This window comes from Paramormyrops kingsleyae, chromosome 14 (genome assembly GCF_048594095.1).
Source record: "Paramormyrops kingsleyae isolate MSU_618 chromosome 14, PKINGS_0.4, whole genome shotgun sequence".
Classification (NCBI taxonomy): Eukaryota; Metazoa; Chordata; class Actinopteri; order Osteoglossiformes; family Mormyridae; genus Paramormyrops; species Paramormyrops kingsleyae.
The window spans coordinates 22107165-22128162 of NC_132810.1; the positions used below are offsets into that span (position 1 = coordinate 22107165).

At 37.7% G+C, this 20998-nt stretch overlaps 2 protein-coding genes across 9 annotated transcripts in view; one reads left to right on the plus strand and one right to left on the minus strand.

Annotated features, from left to right (window-relative positions):
- Window positions 1-17915, minus strand: part of supt3h (SPT3 homolog, SAGA and STAGA complex component) — an 86113-nt gene extending 68198 nt beyond the window's left edge. Inside the window, exons 1-2 of one of the 6 annotated variants that reach the window (XM_072698834.1) lie at window positions 17777-17915; window positions 12212-12315 (exon numbers count right to left, since the gene is read on the minus strand). In XM_072698834.1, coding sequence (XP_072554935.1) covers window positions 12212-12315 — 104 coding nt within the window. In that variant the 5' untranslated portion in view covers window positions 17777-17915. The other 5 variants (XM_072698833.1, XM_072698835.1, XM_072698836.1 and 2 more) reach the window with 5 other exon arrangements.
- Window positions 1-20998, plus strand: part of runx2a (RUNX family transcription factor 2a) — a 51914-nt gene that overhangs the window by 2991 nt on the left and 27925 nt on the right. For all 3 annotated transcript variants that reach the window (XM_023839149.2, XM_072698830.1, XM_023839148.2), the window contains 2 exons: window positions 17816-18078; window positions 20036-20192. In XM_023839149.2, coding sequence (XP_023694917.1) covers window positions 17816-18078; window positions 20036-20192 — 420 coding nt within the window. The remainder of the gene's footprint in view (window positions 1-17815; window positions 18079-20035; window positions 20193-20998) is intronic.

Here is a 20998-nt window from a genome sequence, read left to right on the forward strand (position 1 = left end):
CCTGCAAAACTGACTTGACTGGGAAAGCATATTTATATAAGCATATTAAAACGTTTTAAACAGTCTTTAAACTGTAGAAAATTATTCAAATTTTAAGACGTGTGTTTCTTTAGGAGTATTTAGGAGTGCATTTTTATGCCAGTCAGCTTAGAAGTAGATCTTTTAAAATGTAGATCAGAATGTCAGAAAGGAAACCTTTTTTAAAAATGGTGCAAATATGCATATATCTTTCACCATAATATGAAATGGATGTCAGCATTATTTTTCCTTGTTTATCAGAGTGAGTAGGGATGTACCCCAAATCGGTGTCATTGATGGGGTTAGGCAATAGGAACATTCAGCTATATAATTCTCAACATGCAATTCATGATACCGTGGATACCGATTCTAGCGGAATTGGTCACCTCTCACTTCTGCGGATCTGAGAGCCAGTGATTATAATGCATCACACACGGCTCATGCCCCAGCTTCTAGACAATAACAGAAGTCATTCACAAAAAAAAAAAACCTTTAGGGATATTCTAGGGTGGAATGAAATGTTCCTTTAAGGCTCATTTCATGCGAAGCAGCTATGCGACTCTCATAAGTAAAGCTGTTTCCCCGCAGATATAAGTGGCAACAATTCAAATGCTGACGCATTTTAAGCCAATCAGAAACTTCATTTAAAGACTATGCTTATTATATACTTATAGTGGAACACCTTCCTGTAACAGTTTGCTTTGGAAACATTCTTTGTGAGAAACCCTGCAAATAAAAGGCTCTCAACTCCCAAAGCCTCTCTGCTTTCCTTAAAAGCAAAACCCAAAACCCAACAAGCCCGAGAGTAAATAAAAACTAAAATAATCACATCAATGTCTACGGTGTTCCTTTTCTGGTTCAGAAATGCATTTTAAACATTTATTGGCATTCAACAAACCATTTCGGCTTCTTATGGGAAAGGAAAAAGGAGCTTAATATTCATTACACTGATTTATAAAGGAATAACATAAAGGAAGCTATTATTATGACATATGTATTATAGGTCTGCTGCCCCTTTAAAAAAAACAACAACAACATGCATGCGTTTCAAACGTGTTCTTTGACAGAACCAGAGGCACCGGTGTTCCGAGCGAATCTGGAAGGCGCTTCTTAAAATAATCTACCACTTCACTCAAGGGCTGCATCCTGCCAAACAAAACACTGAACAACTGGGAAACAATAAATAGCAATCTATTGCGAAGAAACAGAACTCCTGTAGCGTGGAAACCCACCAACAAAACAGCAGTAAATCCCTTGAAATTGCGAAGAATGTTTAAAAGAATTCAAGTGTTAGACGTAACAAAGAGAAAGTCACTGACAATTAACGAACGGCAGCTTGTAAATCAAAAGGCTAGCTGATGCCCGGGCTTCCTTTAGCACGTCGCATGCTAACAAAGCTCATCTGTGTTACGCCTTTATTCTGAGGGCTACACACACGCACGCACGCACACGCACACTCTGTGTCAGTGGACTCTTTCACCCGGCTTAAAGGCTACTTCAGATCATATCAGGGTAAAATGGGACACAGGTTGGTGTATTGCCTTCAACATGCAAGACCAAATATAGCTCATCTACAGTCTACAGCACATTTTTAAGGGCATAACTGTTCGCTTTACTTGTTGTACAATATATTGGATTCCCTTGCTTCATATTCCTTAGACAGAGTTACTGCCATCCAATCAATATACACCTAATCAATTTACCATGATTAAGAAAAAATTGGAAGACCAATAAAAAAAAGAGAAATTTAAAAAGAGGGTGAGATATTAATAAAAGTATATTTTAAGTACTACTGTCGGCCAAACAGAAAGTTCCATGTTCAGCACAGGACTTAATATCCAACTGACTGGAAGTGAATTGTCTTTGCTTGACATCAAGAAAAACCTCAACCCTTAAATTACGATCTCGTGTCTGAGCCTTTGGTGAAAAGTGTCTTCACTGGAGTGGTCCCGAAAAGCATCTGAAAACCTCAAAAAAAAAAAAAAAAAAAAAAAATCACAGGCTAAAACCGCACTTGTTAAAACCATCTCATGTCACTGTAAATTTCTTTTTTGCCGGGAAGGTCAAAAATAGGTAATTACTCTATGTCAATTAAACCTAAGTTAAGATACACAAATCCCAGGAGCTGAAGAGCAAACGCAAACTAAGCCCACAGTTTACACATAGGGGGGTCCAGGCCAGTGCCTCAGAACTGTCAAGTGCTTCTGGAATTTTCTGGTAAAAACATCTAGGACTGAATTGGGGGGGGGGGCTCTCTATAGGAGCAATCCAAGCACTAAACAAGGTGCTACCTGTGCTGCCCAGAGCAGCAGGCCCAAATATTTCATTCTTATTGATTTAACCTTCACAGGAATTCTGAAAATCCTTGGGTTTGAGGCACAGTCCTGAAAATATTTATAATTCTACACAAACTCACACACAGAGAAGGTATTAGCTATACCCGAATGTAAAAACATAAGGAGCAAGATCTGCCCCCAAAAATAGCCATACTGCGCTGAAAAATCAGTATTTCAATGTTGCCGTCCTTCCTAGATATCAGCTAATTAAAATAAAACAAATTAAAGTCTATTCATTCAATCTGTTTTAAAAACTAAGCTAATTAAGATCATTTGCATAACAGTAGCGAAATGGTGCTCACTTGACAGGTATTGCTAAACTTTGTTCATCCTGGCATGTTTGCAAGTAAAATGGGCTCTTTTTTGAATTTGCATAAAGATAAACATGGATTGCAAAGAGAAACCGTGACCATTGCAAAACAAACATACCACTGAATGTGGCTTGTATTGTCCGTCTCAGGTAGAAGTGGGCCATTGCTTAAAAGGTTCCACTTGTACAAATTCTGGGTCCTTCAGATAATGGTAAACAAAGGGGCAAAGACAACAAACTGGTACAAAAAAGTTACTGGCCATCATGGATATCAAGTGAACTTTGATTAGTGTTTGATCTGGAGCTTCAATATTGTGACCTTAAATTGCAGTTTCTATAAAATAAGTGCTTGAAAATAATAGCAAAAGAACATGTTTTACAAAACCTTATAGATTTCAGAATTAAAAGCCATTACTGTAATAATGGATGCACTGTCATCTGATGATATTGCATCTGACTTTATCCAGTGCACGTAACTTAAACATTAATTGGTGCCTCATAGTCCCTTAGGCCTAATTTAGGAGCATCAGTGAAGTAAAGAAACAGAGGAAGTGATTAAGTGATTACCACGCAATTGCAGTCAAACTCAAATGGAAATCGAAGAGTGACTCACTAACCACGATAATCAGCATTATCTCGTGTGTACCTAACGGGAAAAGAAAACTCAAATACGCTGTTGCGAAGACAAGGCAAGCCTTCTCAGCCTTTCAAGGTAACATGATGATGATGACACTACGTAAAAAAGATATCCATTTGCAATTTTTGGGCACCGTGTGAGTACAACAGGTGAAAATACCACAGCGGTAGAGGTGGACTATCTGGCAGAGAGAGCAATCTTGAAATCTTATTTTTCATGCTAACAGACTTATGTTACAGATAAAGACTAATATGAATTTGTCATCAGACAGGCCTGAATCACAATGACACCTGTGAGAAATCCTTCAAATCCACAGGCACGCAAAGCAAGCAAAAACGCTTATCAAAATCGGGGGGAGGGGGGCATTTTACATGACGTCGTGATCATAGACATTTTGGAATAACTAATCGGTGAGTAATTCTAGATCATGTTATCAACCTGAGTGATAAAAGTCACCTCCAGGGGGAAGAGAATTATTTGTCTTCTCTTCAAGCACTTTCTCACAAGAATACAATTAAAAGACAACAACTCTAATATAGAAATATACCCCATCCACCAAAAAAAAAAATCACAGCAAATAATTTCTGTCAAACAGAAAAAAAGGTGATAGGGAGATACTATTCTTACTTTTACTTTGCCCAAGGAAACTGAGACTTCAAATCTCATTGTTTCCCTTTGTCCCTCATAACAGTTCAGGCCGTAGGTTGAGAGCTTTGGTGACAATAAAAAAAAGATTTCAGCCACCAAAGACACACTGCTTACATTCCTGCTCTGATTAACAAAATGACAGCAGTCACAGCTGCTAAAATTCTTCTATTGTTATTTTATTGTCCCTAACTTTAAGTCTTTTAAGGCTGTAGTGGGACTGCTTAATCTGCTGGTTCTCTTTGCCAGTTAACAAAACTATAGCAAAATTAATAGGAGGCCTACCAAAGGAACAAACAGTATCTATTAAACCTTTCTTCTTTGATTTTAACTTTTGTCCCTCTAGAGAAAAAGCAGTGGAGAAAAAAAAAACCATTGAGAAACTAAATGAAACCAAGGATTCTTTGTGTCGTGTACTTTTTTTCTGACAGATTTGTAAATAACTCAAAAACTGCAGTTCACAGAGAGAAGAATAGCTTTCGTGAAATGAATAGACGGCGCTTTGTGTGCAGCGAGAGATCCTGTGTGTACGCACAGAGGCTGCCATTTTGCTGACAAATACTGAACACTACGAGAGTCTGGCTCCTTGTGTAGTTTCCTCAAACTTTGCTACAGCCCTTATTAATAAACATGATTTTATAACAAATGGAAGAATGTTAAATGATCACGGGGGAAACAAAAAAGAGCCAGACAGACGCAGAGCGAAGGACGAGTCAAAAACGTGTCAAAATAGGTATCCAAGTGTTCCTGAAGATTTCGCTTTGTTAAGGAGTGTTGAGGTAAACTACTTTGTGTAAGAAGGACAGATAAGTTTATACAATAAAACTGTGTGGTATTTATATTGACTTGACAGTAATTATTTCCTTTTTTTGGCATTTAAAAGGTAACTCACCAATTAAATAGTCCACATACTCGTTTACTTGTTCACAAAAATGAAAATGACTTCAAATTGTGACTGCTTTTGGGTCCTTTTTTTTTTTTTTCCCCAGAATCTTGATCAACGCTAAACATTTATTCTATCATATCCTTATGTCACGCAAAAATTTCATGGCTGAGGTCCAAAATACTGTGATATGTCTAAAAGTCTATACATTCAGTTTTATCGATGAACAATTTAAAAGTTTGGTGATTCAAACTAAAATTTAAAAAACAAGGATAATTTTCAGGGGAAAGCCTTATATAGTCAAAGTCAAAGCATCTTTAATGTCATCTTAAGCTATTTGATGTCTCATTGGTTGTAGAGCAACGAAATAGTAATAAATATGAAGACATTTAAAAACAACATATAGAGACGAACAAAAGACCAAAAAAAATACAGCAAAAAAAAAAAAAAGTTGTGCAAATGGGCAAATATGTGAAGTATAACTAAGCATGCTAAAATTAAAGCCGTTCGAAACACATGCAAAAAAAGTGGTTATGCAGGGAAAGAAGAACATGCGTACTTTGCTAAACATCAACTTCACCATCCCTGGAAAATTTCGTAGGAGACATTTACGGGTTAAAGCAGCTCCTCTGGAACCATGCAGCCTCAGCAGAAACAGTGGAGTTTAACTTTCTGGTAAACAAATACTCAATGGTGATGAGACGTTCTTCATGGGCCCCAAATTACAGTCTGGTTAACCAGAGAGTCCGAGAGCCAGCTCATTATTGCTGTTTGTTTCCAATTTGACTCTCAACCGAACTCTACAAAAACATTCAGGGGGCCTTTAAAAATGAGAAAAGGCTCAAAAATGCTATAGCTATGTGGCCGTAAAGACAGTAGCATCAACTGGGAACATACTGGGGGGAGAAAACCCACAGGGCTGTTTCAAAATGACCTGATAGGACAATTACTGTATATTGACACTGACGCTTAATCAACTAACACACATAAATATACACACAAATACAGACAGACAGACAGATCAATCTAGAGCTAGACCGAAGTTCAGTCAGTAAATTCTCAAATAGCAACAGGAACCACATAAAATCAGATATACATATATCAATTAAATAAATGATTAAAAAATGACTTGTTGAATGAATATATGAATAGATACAGACAAACATTGTAACATTACTTGATACTGTTAAAGATTCGAAAAACAAAGTGAAGTATAAAGCACAAAATATCACAGAAGTATCAAAAAAATTGCTAAATTTAACAAGGCACATATTGACAGCCCATTCTCATACTTGAACACAAATTTAAAAAAAAAAAAAAAAAAAAAAAAAAGACTCTTCATTAATGAAGAGTCATAAAATATAGCACAATTACACAGTGGTATTGCGGTCAATGACTAAGTACCCAAGCACAGAAAATTATATTTTCACCTTGTAAATAATGGTGTATTCTTCACGCCGATCTAGAGCCCTTTTCTCTTTGTTCTCAATATATAATGTTATGGTATAAGTTCTGGTTATGCTTCAAGTTCAACACCAACCTATCAGCTTCCCTCATCACCATAATTGCCGAATAAGCTGAAAATGGAAGGCACAGAACAGCCCGCTGCGAATCGCATGCAACGCAGAGCCAAACATACCAAGGCTGCGCATACAACGAAAAGCATTACCATAATTGCCCTGTAATTACTGACGACACAAATTCTTTATAAAATGTCGTTTATGCAAGTATATTTAAACCCCCTGGTGGTGGGGGGGGAATATCACTAATGAAGGGTTTCAAATTCGGTACCATACCACAAGCCCCCCCCCAAAAAAAGATGCTGAAAAGTTGACTTTCATGCCAAAAGACCTCCCACACAATCCAATATCCTTCTGATATCCAAGACGGCAAATACGGTATTAACACTCTTTTACTTGAAGCTTCAATGATGCTTGACAAATTTTAGTTAATTCTGCTGATGGTAGAAATTTTATGCTATCAATTATATATTCAGAAATTAGCATATTGCATACTTATTCAGTTCATTAGTTTACAAGCCTTTCATTTTCAGCTAAACTACTTGCCTAAGTGCCTTCTTAATGGCACAATAAAAGGGCAAGAGGTCATGCTTGTTAAGGATATAGAATAACAAATCACAACCGATGCGTTACCTGTTACCATATTTACAACACTGCAACATAAACATAATAAAAACCAATGTAACTTCTAAACGTCTACTGTATTTTAACAAACCTGGAATCCACTGGAATCCATGATTAGCAATATAACTTATGCTTATGTGACGAGGTCTGTTGCATAGAACATCATTTGATTGTTTTTTGCCAGCACTTTGAAACAGATGTGCAATGTGTAAGTCAGTTACTCATGCATGCAACCATATATGTGACAAAATTAACAGAACAGAAGTTTAACAGAACAATGACTCTGCCCTAGTTTCTAAACCTCCAATGACTAGAGGACTGTACAGATTTTACCTTAGTCAACCAAAAGATTTTTTAAATGTTATCGAGTATCAGAGTAGCGTGCAGCAGAATTTCGCATAGTGTGACCAGCACGCACTACATTCTTCTATCAGCTTAACATCCAGACATCTGCCTGATGCTGGTACAGTAGCTACCTTCATTCCCAGTGCACGATCTGTCTGGTCCAGTTCCTCAGCAAATATGCCAAAAAAACCCACTGCTGTGACATTCAACTGGCAAAATTATCACACAGTGGGATCCTAGCTAGGAATCCTCTGGTAAGCACACAGAAAATGGCACGAACTCTGACCACCAACACATTCTCACAAAGCGGAATCCAACAACAGATGCCGCGCATGAGTTTCCGAGTTACTGATTTGCGAGACAGTACTGTAGGAATTCATCAAAATTATTAAAATACATGCTGACCAACTATTCTCATTCTACTTCAGGCACCAGGCTTTAAAACTGAAAACAACCTTGCAAATTTCCATCCACCTTCTAGCTACCTACCCTAGTCAGTGTCCCTGAGGGGTCTGGGGTCTATTCAAGACAGCAGTGGGTGCAAGGCTGGGTTACACCCGGGACGGTGTTAAAGTCCATCAGAGGGCACAAACACACACATACACAAGGACATACCAAGGGAAAGAAATGCACTTCTTTGGATTGCAGGAGGAAAACCCCACCACCTCAGGTGATCAAAATAAAATCTGCATGTGATCTTGCCTCTGTCTTTTATCGAAAGATGCACAAATACATTTTTAAACATAGAAAGCAACACTGTTACTACTGCAAATAAAACAGAACTTGGAGAAGAGAGAACATTTTTTATTATAACTCTTAAATACGTGGCAACACAGACGGATCGTGTACATTGATTACGATATGGGCATCACAGAATTTCTCAATTTATGAGAGTTTGCTCTGATTTTAAATGGGTCTTGTGCCCCTTGTGAAAAGTCAAATGATAGTAATAAATAGTGCAATAGTGAATACCATTTGGCAGCGTTAGGATAACAAATCCTGTCTATTTTTAAAATTAAAAAAGGGTAACAATAAAAAATTAATAGTGGATCACAATGTACATAAAATACATGTATACAGTTTACTGCAAAAAAAAGATGTTTTACCCATTTCTCAATTCAATTGCATGCTCTTTTTCTAAATTTCTATTCTAGAACCATTTTGATTTGCATGAGCAGTAACGTCCAGTGATTGGTACAGGGAGCACTGAATTTACAGCCCACATAACAACCTATAACTGGGACCCCCCCTTAGAAATGTTCTAAGTTCTGCTCTGCTTTGGCACTGCTTCACGCCTTAAAGCCTAAATCAATTTTACATGTCAATACTGCCCTTATTGCAGTGAGGGTGACACTTTAATAGGCTCCATGCCGTCCTTCTCAATGAGAAAGGTTAAAAAATGAGAGTACCCTCTCCCCTGAACCCAAGAAGCCCCCTCATGTGAAAATTGCGGCCTCCCACATACCAAACCACTTACACCAGGCCACAAATAAATATCCCCAAGTCTATTAATCCATCCGCCAAATTGTGTCTTAGATATTAAAAAAATAACTGTGGGAGGATGCTGAGAATTGGTCAACACTTTGCACAGAAGAAAATAAAAAAAAAATAAGCAAAAGCAACACATTAGGTACATTACAGCATTAATTATGTTACTGTGCAGACACGCATCCGCTGGAGTGCCTCGGAATATGACTGAATTCAGGCCCCAAGAAACCACAGTGGAGACGGAGCCTGGAGTTCAGCTTCGAGACACAAACGGACACTGCAATTTAAAGCCACGTGTTTGCGAATGACTCCCAGTGCTTCCGAAGTATCGGAAAGGCGTCACTCGCTTCTGCCTCATGTGCGCTAAAGAGATCCTCTTAATCAGCAGCAAAATAATAAGAAAAAGCACTGCCACATAATCCTGTGAATCTCGAATGAAGACCATTTCCTTAAACGTGCTTTGTAACAAAACACTGATTGCTTAATATCAAATAATGAGCAAATTATTTTGTATATTGTTTATGCTGTTCAATTAATGCAAATTAAAACGAATTAAAACTAAACAATTAATGTCCAGGTTGAATATAAGCGCAAACTCAGTTTGCTCCGTCTCTACTCATTTTTATTTTTTTGGTGGATTGTTTGGACACAGTGGATAGGAATTAAACATTTTAACATATTATGGGGATTGTACTACAGAGACCTGTCAGTCTGGAGTCTCTTTCAGTAAGTATTTCTGCTTTTTGCAAGAGGAAAAATGACGACAAGAGGAAAACTACAAGAGGTAAAATGAAACTGGCAAATTTATCCCTCCATAAACCTGATATTACTTTAACTCAGATCATAAATAATACTTGACAGTCTTCACGTCTACAGAGTTCCTTGTCCTACAGATGTACTATAAATATTTTTCAATTGGTCGGGCAGCTTAAGGGAGAGAACGTAGGAACTGAGGAAGGAAAAGTGTAAAGCATAATGTTGGACTTCTCTGAGTCCTTGTATTATCTTTAGCACCTTATGTGTGTAGTCCAAGGATCCCTATTCCAAAATAAGCACTTTTCAGGGCATATTTGAATATTACATATCAGGAGATTTTGAGAGCCAATTCAAAAGCCGGACCCAATCTTAAACAAACCTATTGGCTGACAATCATCTCCACGTCTCTTCGGCGTGACCCTGACGGACTCGCACATCTAAAATCCCAGGTTTCGTCCCCGCCACATGACACCTTGAGCACCTAGAACAGACACCCGGCAGCTTCTGATAATTTCATTCAGGGCTGACAAAAGCAAAATCGCTGGCACCTTCCTGCAGGCTACCAGCTGTACATATATCCCATTCAAGCTTTGGTTATTTAATTAATTCAAATATCTTTGAAAATTTGTAGTTGTGACTCCAGTCTGCTTGACCCAGACCAGTAGCATCACGTATTAGATAATTCTGACAATGCTACTACGTGGGGGAAGATGATTCTTCACAAATAAATACGCTGGAGCACTAAACAGATAGACAACACAATCCCAATAACAACTCATGAAATGAAGCCAGTTCTCCAATACTGTTTGCATCACCGGGGGCTACTACCTCACCGCGTTTGAAAACGTAGGGAGACAATTAGATGTTAAAAAGAGAAACAGTAGCATTTTTGGTTGTTTTCGTTTCAGGGGCATGGGCCACAGTTCCATTCCCCTTTCAACCCCCCTTGTGAGCCACAAAATTTCCTGCTATTTATAAGTACAAGTGATCTCAATTAAGGGACCTCCATGAAGGCAAATGGCGGCAGACAGTCATGGCAATAAGAGCGGGAGGAAATTGTCTTTACATTTTCCTCCTTGGTTTTCCTGGCAGAGCTACCACACTGAAAGCAGACATCATCAAAAACACATACTCCAAAAACCTTTTTTTTTTTTTAACCTCATAAAAAAATGTCACTGCTGTTCTTTCATTCTCCCTTAACTGTGGTCGTTTCCTGTAGACTTTTTGCAGCGATACCCATTTTTTTTTTTTTTTTTAACGTCACGCGCCGGAATGGGTCCGCCAGGTTTTCGCGCCACAAATTACGGCTACGCTTGGCGAGTGCCGGATCGAAGGCGCCTCTCCCATCACAGTACATGTCGCAAACAAACTAATGAAAAACAATAATTACACACTTACGATAAATTATAGGCAAATTCGGAGCCGCGAAGATTTGTGCGGCCTTTGAGATGAAGTGAGGAATAGGATTTCTTTGTATCATTTTGAGCTAGACGAAGCCTGCCAAGGATGGAAACTAATCTCTTAAATTGGAAGGCTCTAAGAGTCCATCAAAATGTTCCTCACATAAAGCTATAATTAAGTGTCTTGCAAAATATAAGACTGTAAAATGAAACTCATTCCAAAGTCCTACGTTTATGTACTTCTCGTTTCAACAAAGCAAAGTTTGTAGGGATAATACAAAAAAGCACTTGTTCACTTTGTTATATAATTGCTTACTTAAAATATATAAACAACTCAATTATGATACATTAATGGGAAAATTTGGATTTTGAGGAATTTATGGAAATGGTGCATGCATTTGCAAATAACTATAACGTATTTGAAAAATCCTAACTTTAATGGATATTAAAGTCTAAGATCATAATTAAGCAAATTCTTAAGACATCCTTACTTCCGTGAGCCCCATGAGCTAAAGCAATAATAAAAACTAGTCAGCCTGCACTAATTTGTCCAAATAGCACATCACCTGATTAGGAGCTGTAGCCCCGCCCCTTTTCCTCTCATGCTCTTTACTGAGCCTGTTACCGTGGCGCCAAGCACTTTGTTATCTTCCTGATCTCGCTCACAGCCAATGCTTTAGATCATGTATTCCTGAAGGACTTTGAAGCACCAGCGAGTCTGAAATATCCTGAGAGCATATGGCACTCAGAGTCGTGCGTGACACCCATCCCCCCCGCCCCCACCCACACCCACACAACCCTCTGCCTCCGGTTCTGATGTGGCAAAATCTGCCTCCTGGAAAGAGACGACCACCGGCCTCGAACCCCACCTCCCCCTCAATCCTCCCCCGATCTCAGCAATCATGGCTGACACCACTGTAAACACTAATACGAGAGTCGGGCGAGTGTGTTGGGTTGGGGTGGGGACCAGTTGCAGACCAGTTGCACATATTCTTGCATAATCTTCAGAGGTGGCGCCCGCATTTTTTTAACATACATGTTTGGAAAGACATGTGGAACCCGTAAATGAAACATTCAAAACGGTTTCCTACAATTTCATTTATGTGCAATAAACTTTCGATGCCGAACTTTACTTTAAGGCATCCAGCTCCAGCGCCCAGACTGTTTTATAAATATTATAGATGTATATAAATATATATACAGACACATGAAAGGGAGAGACAGTTATTGAAAACAAGCTGGTACTTACATCATGCTCTGCAGTTCAGGGATGAAGCTTATGGCTTTCCCAGAAGCCCTTGCTGCACTCAAGGTGGCACTGCCTGACACAAGACTGGATGCACTGGTGCTCATCTGTCACACAAATACCAAAAGAGTGCTCAAGTAATCGCCACACAAATTTATAAACAAAAAAAAAAAAGACACCCATAACATTTACATTAACAAAACTACTTCATACAAGTGCTTTCAACACATGCTGGAAAAAGCACTTCACTTTAAACCCCAAATCAATCTTTTGCATCAATCTGATGATGATGATGCTTATTGTTACCATTATTACTGAATACCGATGATGATTATTGTTATATATATATTTTTTTTAATTAATGCTGATGTGCTGTACAAAAGCAGATGCATATTAGAGTCCGCATTTGGGCGACGCCTTCTATGGAATATTGTGACAAAGATGCCCCCTTGAGTTGCTAAATCAGATCATCTTGTTTTATGATCCAGCGTGGAGGGGGGGGGGGGGATGATTCTAACATGTTTAATGTGTGCTGAGTCCTCTGCTACTTACCCAACAAGCCATTTAGGTAACTGCCTCACCGATCACTTGATAACACTTGGGCACAAATCACCACACCCCCTCAATTCCAAAAGGAGAAAAATTGCTCTATTTCCATAAATCTGTCCAGTTTTTCAAATATATAGCGCCGGACTTCAGTTACCCACTTTGCCAAAATCCAGGAAAAACTATTTCAAATTGCAGGCTTTGGTTGGTTTTATGTAAGTATTCAGCATATTGCATCCAGACCCAAAACTAAATAAATATTTTTATTTTTTGAGAACCCCAATTAAACAAATTTTACACGCAGGGACTCCAAGATGCATATACATTTTAATACTGAAAACACACCTCATTAAAACTCTTACCAGGGCCATATTTGCTGTGTTTGACGCAATAAGTCTGTTTTACACGTTTTTTTTTCTCCTTTTAATCGTTTATCAGTACCATTGGCATTCATTTCAGGGTACCAGTCCTCCACAACAAAACAATTTTAAAAGTTTCCAATTTCAACAAAATTTTCAACATTTCATATTTATCAACGTTTTTTTTAAATTTTATTTTAGATACATTCTTTTGTTAATTACACACCATAATATTAGAAGTATGTGGAAGTTCAAGTCAGGATTCTGTATTAAGGGGTATACTAGTTTTTTTAACTCCCCCCCCCCACCTTGTGGAGTTCTTCTCAGAACAGGAGAAGCAAAAGTAAACCATTGCAAAGACCTGGTTCCCCCCTCCTTTGAACGATTCTTCTTGCACAGGCCTCGACAGTCTATTATAATCCAGCCTGAATTCCGAAACGGAATGACTAAGAACTATGTTTTCTTAATGTCACAACGTGCATGACCGTCATAACAAAGGGTGGATTGTATTCAATTTTCCAAAAGCCATCACTTGCATAAGTCCTCACAGAGTCAAACTTAGCATTGCATTACAACATCCTTTAGATAATCACTATATTCAGATCGTAATGCATGCCTGTCTAATTTTTTTCAACAAAAGCTCAACAGAATCATATCATACAAACATTAATAATAATATCTTGAAGCAAACACTGTCTAAATATATATGGATTTTATATCTACATGTTTCTTCACTAGTTGCAATTAATTATATCCATTCATTCATCCATCTAATTTCAATAGCATTTTGATTCTCTTAAGGCCAACAATAAATCATACAAATGACAGACAACAAATATCTGAACACAGACAGATACGTGTTATGTTCAACAAGACACCTTATAGTTCAAACCATGCAGTCAGACCTTCAATTTCATGGGTACCCGATTTCAGGAAGTAAGAACAGGATGCTGTACCACCTGCCCAAACAAAAGCAGTCAAAGACCCACTACTGACCTCTACAGAAACATTTACATTTGGAAATTAAGTTACTTTTACGATTACGCTCAGCCGTCTGTATTTGAACAATATTACCTGTTCCATGACTGTTAGCTCTGCTGAACTGGAAACCACTGTCTTCCTACGGTAAGCCCCTTATCCGATTACCAGATCACCTCAGATAGGTGGGCATCCAGTTTTTGCACCACTAACAAAACCATAATTGGGACAACCAGTCCCTCCTGCTCTGCGACTCCGACTCCCTGCATCTTGCTCCGTGGCTGAGATGAAAAACATCCTTTGATACTTCAAAGTGCTGAAACGCAAGTGTCCCAATTCCCTTTTCATGGACATAAAAGGGGAAATGCTGTGAACGCGGGATGGCACTCAATAAAACACTGAACATAAAATCTAATAGCTGCCTGTAATCGCACATTCGCTGGGCAAAATTTTCAGTTTGGATTGAGAAGGCAGATGGTCACCATATTCATAAAATGAGCTCATGCGACAAGCTGATTACTTCAACATGCAAAGGCTTAAAACGGCACTTAACTTGATTGAGCAGAATTGGGGTGCAGTATCTACTTAGTGCATATTCCTCTTTAATTACACACTTTAATGGAGCTTTAACTCTTAATTTCTCTTTCTACAGATGCCAGTTTGCATTAAAAGATGTGTCATCAACCAATAAGTACCTAGCACAGAAGCTAAAACATCTGGTGCCGGCTTATCTTGAAATATCACTTCCTTGAAGACTGATGAAGGAAAAAAGAGACAATTACATAATTGAGCTAAAATGCATTCTATATTATATGTCTTACACACATTTGATTCATAATTTTTCAGTAAAATAAAATCTAACCATAACAGCAATAGGCTTACCTCTAAAACAACCCCATTCAACACATAGCACTTTCCCTTACAAAAAAAAAATCCTTGAGAAAACAATGGACCCTCAATTGTCCACTTTTATTTAAACCCTAAGGGAAAAAACGAGTTCCCAATATATACACATTTCAATCATCCCATCACCTGCTCGTAGTAAATCATTACCTGCAAATTCAGATATTAAATGGCTATTATTAAACTTTCATGGAAAGTGCATATAAAACATTTTAAAATGCTATCTGAAAAGTAATAAAAAAATAAAGTATTATTATGGGCGAATTTGGAATAAGGATTGCCAACGTAACATACAGGAGTCACAAACCCGGCGGATTTTCTACAATGCATCCTTGAAAAGCAAAGTTTGTCCAAAAGTGCACTGTTATCCTTCACATTGTTGGTGACTAAATGAACGGTAGCCCAAAAACTATTCAATGAGTTCGCTTCCGCTGTTAGTTCACCATTTCAGACCTAGCTTGTTTTTCCTTTTCAATTATCTATTACCAGAAGGCCAATATTACGTTCATTCCGACTCTTTAGGGTGTAATTAGAATTTATTTTACTTCAGATTATATGAGTAAGCGTACAGTGACCGCTGTCTCGGGACTGGCTGGGCATTACCTGAGTATTTCATATTCTTCGGTCTTACATATATTCCTCTTGCAATTGCACAGTGCTGTTTGGCTAGAAATGTTACACATATATTAACAAGCAACTATTCAGCGTTTCACATTACTGAAGTCTTGGTTGCAGACAAACACCAGCTTGCCATATCACAATATTATAACAATCTTACCTTAGTCCGATACCTCTTAAAAATCTACCACTGAATCTTGGAACATGCAGAAGCTGCGGCTCAGTAATTGACGTCACTGCGGTTAGCCCTCTGGATTTTGTAGTTCTTATTCATTATGTAACCATTATTTTCGGCTTCAGAATGCGTGCTCTGTAGTTCGTTTTCTTTGTCGCACACTGAAATACGTTCATCCTCTAAAGACGGCGGACTATCCCCGAGCAGTTTGTACTGAAATTGCGTGTCTGTGTTAATTTTGAATTGGCGCGAGTTACTGTCAACTATTATTCACGCGCCACAGTAGGTTATGAATATATTTCTCTGAAATGCCATGCTTAATAATCATAAACCCTGTCCTTCGATCGTTAAAATCCACCCGATGGACTCATCTAATATTCAGTTCTTTAAAAATACTAAGTATCGATAATCAGTGCCAAATATTTCACAAGAATTTATATTACTGTACTATAATAATGTAGTGTATAATCACAGCAACAATACTAATAATTGTTCTAGATATATGTTCTTGTAACTTTATTTTCTGTTCCATCTTCGAAACTCGTCTGTTATTTTACATAAATAACGCAGTACTTGTGCGACAGCTCACCCATCCGACCAAATGGAAATATTTCTTGTCTTTTCTTGTAAACCAGACTGAGACTAAAGGAAGTGAGTCATTAATTTCTCCTCGCTTCTGGGCTGCTTTAGGCTGCTGTTTCTTTGAGTTCTTGTACTAAGGAGGATTATTCTTTAAACTTTTCAAAAGAATTATAACATGTGCTGCTGTAACCTGCCTGTGAAATTAATAGAAAACACTTGGTTCATCATTCATTAATTTCCACTGAACTACCTCAAAGAGAACAGATCGCAGAAATTCCGATGAATATAACTTAATATGAAGTACCTGGTGTTTTGTACTCTAAATGGTGTTCGCAAAACTCTCATATGTGTTTGTAACTCTTCGGCTGGTTTACGTAGGATACGCTATTCATAAGATCTATGACCGGTTTCATTTTTTAAATAATAGGTTATAAGGGATAACACGTCATTTAATTTGACATTTTTATGTAGTAGGAAGTCAAATTTTGAGATTAAGATATCATAAGTAAGATAAGACATTTGATGAGAACTTCTCAGGACAGGCGCACCCTTATTTATTTTAAATGCTCTATGATGACTGCCCTCAGACACCACGTGCTTGCGCCTCATCAGCATAATGATCGCCTAGTACTGTATATATATAAACCACAAAACCAGAGCACTACAAGACCCTGCCTCCAAAGACTAACCACACGCTTTGGACACAAAACATGAGTTTTTTCGCCACCTTCATTCAACCAACCGCAATTCTTCGGATGATTTTTTAACCCTGTACTAAAGGCGCCTCATTTTTTTGCGGGGTTGACTACGAAACAATTTCAAGCCGGACAGCTTTATGATGTTTACGTAAAAGAGTTTAGTGCGCTTTTGATAATTTGCATAACCCATTGATTCATCGGAAGAACTTTTTCTATTATTATGATATATATATAAATATATATTTTTTTGCTGTAGGCCAATTGGATTCCAGGTGTACAGAGGATATTTCGAAAACTAAATGATTTTCCACAGCAGTTCTACGCGTAACACTCAATTGAAAAGTCTGATTTCTTTTTTGGATAAAACAGCCGATTAAGTTACCGAAGGCAGAAACCTTTCTGGAGCTATTTTCAGATACTATTTAGAACACCTATTTTAAAATCAGTTTATTTTAGAATTAAGGCGCAAACTGCGTCGGTAGCTTATAAAGCAGCCTTTATATGAATTATGTTACTCGGAAAGCGAGTACTTCACAGTCGCGTTTTGCTGGGTACGACTGAAAGGATACACATTCCTTATTTTTGCGCAGTCCTGAAACGCTCTCCTGTTATCGTAAGCGCACGAAATATTTCTTGCGTCGTCTACTGGGACTGAGACTCTCCGCTAAAGGAAAACAGATTTTTTTTGCAATATTTTCAATTACTTTACCTTTACTAATATATAGTGTTGTGATGCGCATTCCCGTAGATCCCAGCACCAGCCGGAGGTTCAGTCCCCCGTCTAGTAGTCTTCAGCCGGTCCCTGGAAAAATGAACGATTTGAGCTCTGCTACAGGGCAACAAGAGGCGAGTCCAGCAATGCCCAGACTCCGGCCGCACGATAATCGCACTATGGTGGAAATCATCGCCGATCACCCCGCAGAACTTGTCCGGACTGACAGCCCTAATTTCCTTTGCTCCGTCCTGCCATCTCACTGGAGGTGTAATAAAACACTGCCCGTAGCCTTCAAGGTAAGCTATTTACGGTTCATTTCGAGGTACGCACTGATATCCTGCCTATTCAGCAAACATACCCACATTTTTATTTTTTGAATAAAATACTGAATGCTAACCTATGTTGTGTTATGTTAATTTTGATTGCGTTTTTGGAAACTTTTCTTATTTTCTCTTTCCTTTTTTTGTAAATGCCCGGTCTGTAACAAATTTGATGACTTTAGGTGCGACTTTCCATTAGGAGTTTGAATGAAATGCATGCCACATAAAGGTACCCAATTAGCTTTAATGCAGGTAAATGCATAGTCCGCGTTTAAAAATAGAAGCCCTACTTCACATGCCTACCGCAATGTTGGGACACCTGAAATCCGAGTAAGCCGCGCTATTCATAGCTACGATCACATGCATCTTTAATAATTTGCACACGGGTGACTAAATAATAGAAAAACTGGTACTATTATTACAAGCAAAACACAAATGCGCATCTTGTTTTCACAGCTAGATTGCTATTGAATAACTCAAGGGGTGATGTCTGGAAGGCGGTGTTTGAAACTTTTTCACTAGGATGGAGCAGTCCTCAAGTTCTCATGAGCTTGCATGTGATAAATTAATCAAGTACGGCTGTTGTATGTGCCTTCGTGATGTACATATAAATTAACAATAATGAAAGCTTTAGTATTAAAGTGGTTAAACGCATTACGTCTTGGAACAAAGAATTAGCCCTGGGCAATGTACTGTAAGTTATAGGTTATAAAATGAATAGATACATAGCCCTAATAAACAAATATATATATATTATTTAATGAATTTGTGTTCCATATGTGTTTAGTTTGTCGTATACGTTTTATATACTTACATAGGCCTACTTGTATTCAGACTATACTCGAGGCATAGACCTTTTCCAGCTGTCTGCTGTGCACTGAGGAGAGGATTAGAAAATTTTAACATGAAGAGTAATGGGGAATTTTAAAGAAACTTTTGGAGTGTTCCTGTGGTATCAACCGTGAATTTGGCATTATTTGGTAAATTTTACAGAGAAATCTTGCCTCTTTTCAACTGTACTTTTGCAGTGAATAGGAATGCAAACTGTGCTTTATGATGGACAAAAGGGTGATTATCCAGTATATGCATTTTTACGTTGAATTGGTTCACAAAATAGACTCCATCCCGGCAAATTACGTAAACAGATCAGTGAAGACTATTACAAGGGTCTTGAGGGACTTAAAAAAACCTTGAATCTGAAGCCTGTTGACCGACCCGAATTCCACTGAGACCATTTTGGTCTTATGAACAAAATACCGCCTCCTAATTGCTGCAGTAATTGCTTGATGTAAAAGTATGAATAAACATTGTAAGTTTGACTAGTCACCAACACCTGTTTGACAGAGTATTAATAACAATTAAAGGGGCTTTGACTGCATTTTTGTAAAGTTGAATTATTAAATGATTTAGCTTGCTAGTATGTGTCTTACATATCTTTTACTGGTCTCTGTTATGGCTCTGCATTGTGTAAAACTGAAAACCCATTCAATATGCTATTGCATGGTTCATCAGCTAAATATATAGGCCAGATACAAAAAAAATATGTATATATTTTCTGTTTTGTATTGTTATGTAATCTTTCATCCTGTCTTTCATGTATAAGTGTATATAACATATTTAAGAGGATTCATCAACATAATGATGTGTAAAATATGTGTCATTTATAAAATGTCTAAATTCATTATGAGTTTTACATGTGATATTTCCTGCTTGTTGCAACAAAATGTATCAATAAGTTTCAAAGTTGGCAGATGAGTAGTTTTTTTCTTTTCCTTTTCATAATGCAAAATCTACTTTAACAAACTCATAACAGTATGTTTTTCCACTGGGCTTAATACATAAAAGAAGCTGAGCCAAATTCGTGTGTGTGTGTGTGCGTGTGTGTTTACGTGTTGATCTTTCTTCATGTGGCATGTACGCCTTTTTTGTGAAGGTGGTGGCACTGGGAGAGGTGCCAGACGGGACAGTTGTAACAGTAATGGCTGGAAATGATGAAAACTACTCAGCGGAGCTTCGGAATGCCTCAGCCGTCATGAAGAACCAAGTGGCCCGTTTTAATGACCTCAGGTTTGTGGGGCGGAGTGGAAGAGGTAGGTTGTTTATTGATTTTGAGATCATGGCTCAGTTAATTGGGGTTCCACACAGAAGCCGTTTTGGGAGTTTCATTGAGCTTCAAGTCTAAGTTCATATTCTTATGTTATGCTAACGTTTAACGTTACACAATGCTAACATACAAATAGCTTTAGAAATATATGCGCATGCAAATCGATTCATTTGGTGTCATTCATCTGCACATTGATTATATCCATTGAAGTTATATTTTTTTCTTATTGATTAATAAGTATGTCATTTTCTTAACAAAATGTATTGCATTTATTAATGTAACAAAGTTATTTTAAGACAAAAAATAAAGATGAAATCTTTCAGGAAATATGTAATATATTGATTTGAAACAAAAAATATATTTTTAATGCTATATTTACATACAATAGAAATAACTTTGAATTAGCACAACATGCTCCATCACAGTATGAAAAATACTAGATTCTGAAGAATGATTATACACTAAACAGAAATTTTTTTATGTATAATCTGATAATTTTAATTAAATGAAATACACAGGTTGCACGATACATGTGTAACCTCCTCTACAGGCCATTCATTGTTCTGTTCAACTTCAAAGTTAACCTAACTTGGGAAAATTGAAGCCTCGGGGGTATAATACTATATTACTGACTGTATTAGGTTTCTCAATGCAGCAGTTCAAGCAGTCTTATGTTACATAAAATTAGCTATCACTTGACTTGATTATCTGCTAATGTATAGTTACATATCTTTTTTTGGGATGGTATTATGGTGTAATTTTTGGAGTGAATGCTGTAGAATGAAAGGTAAG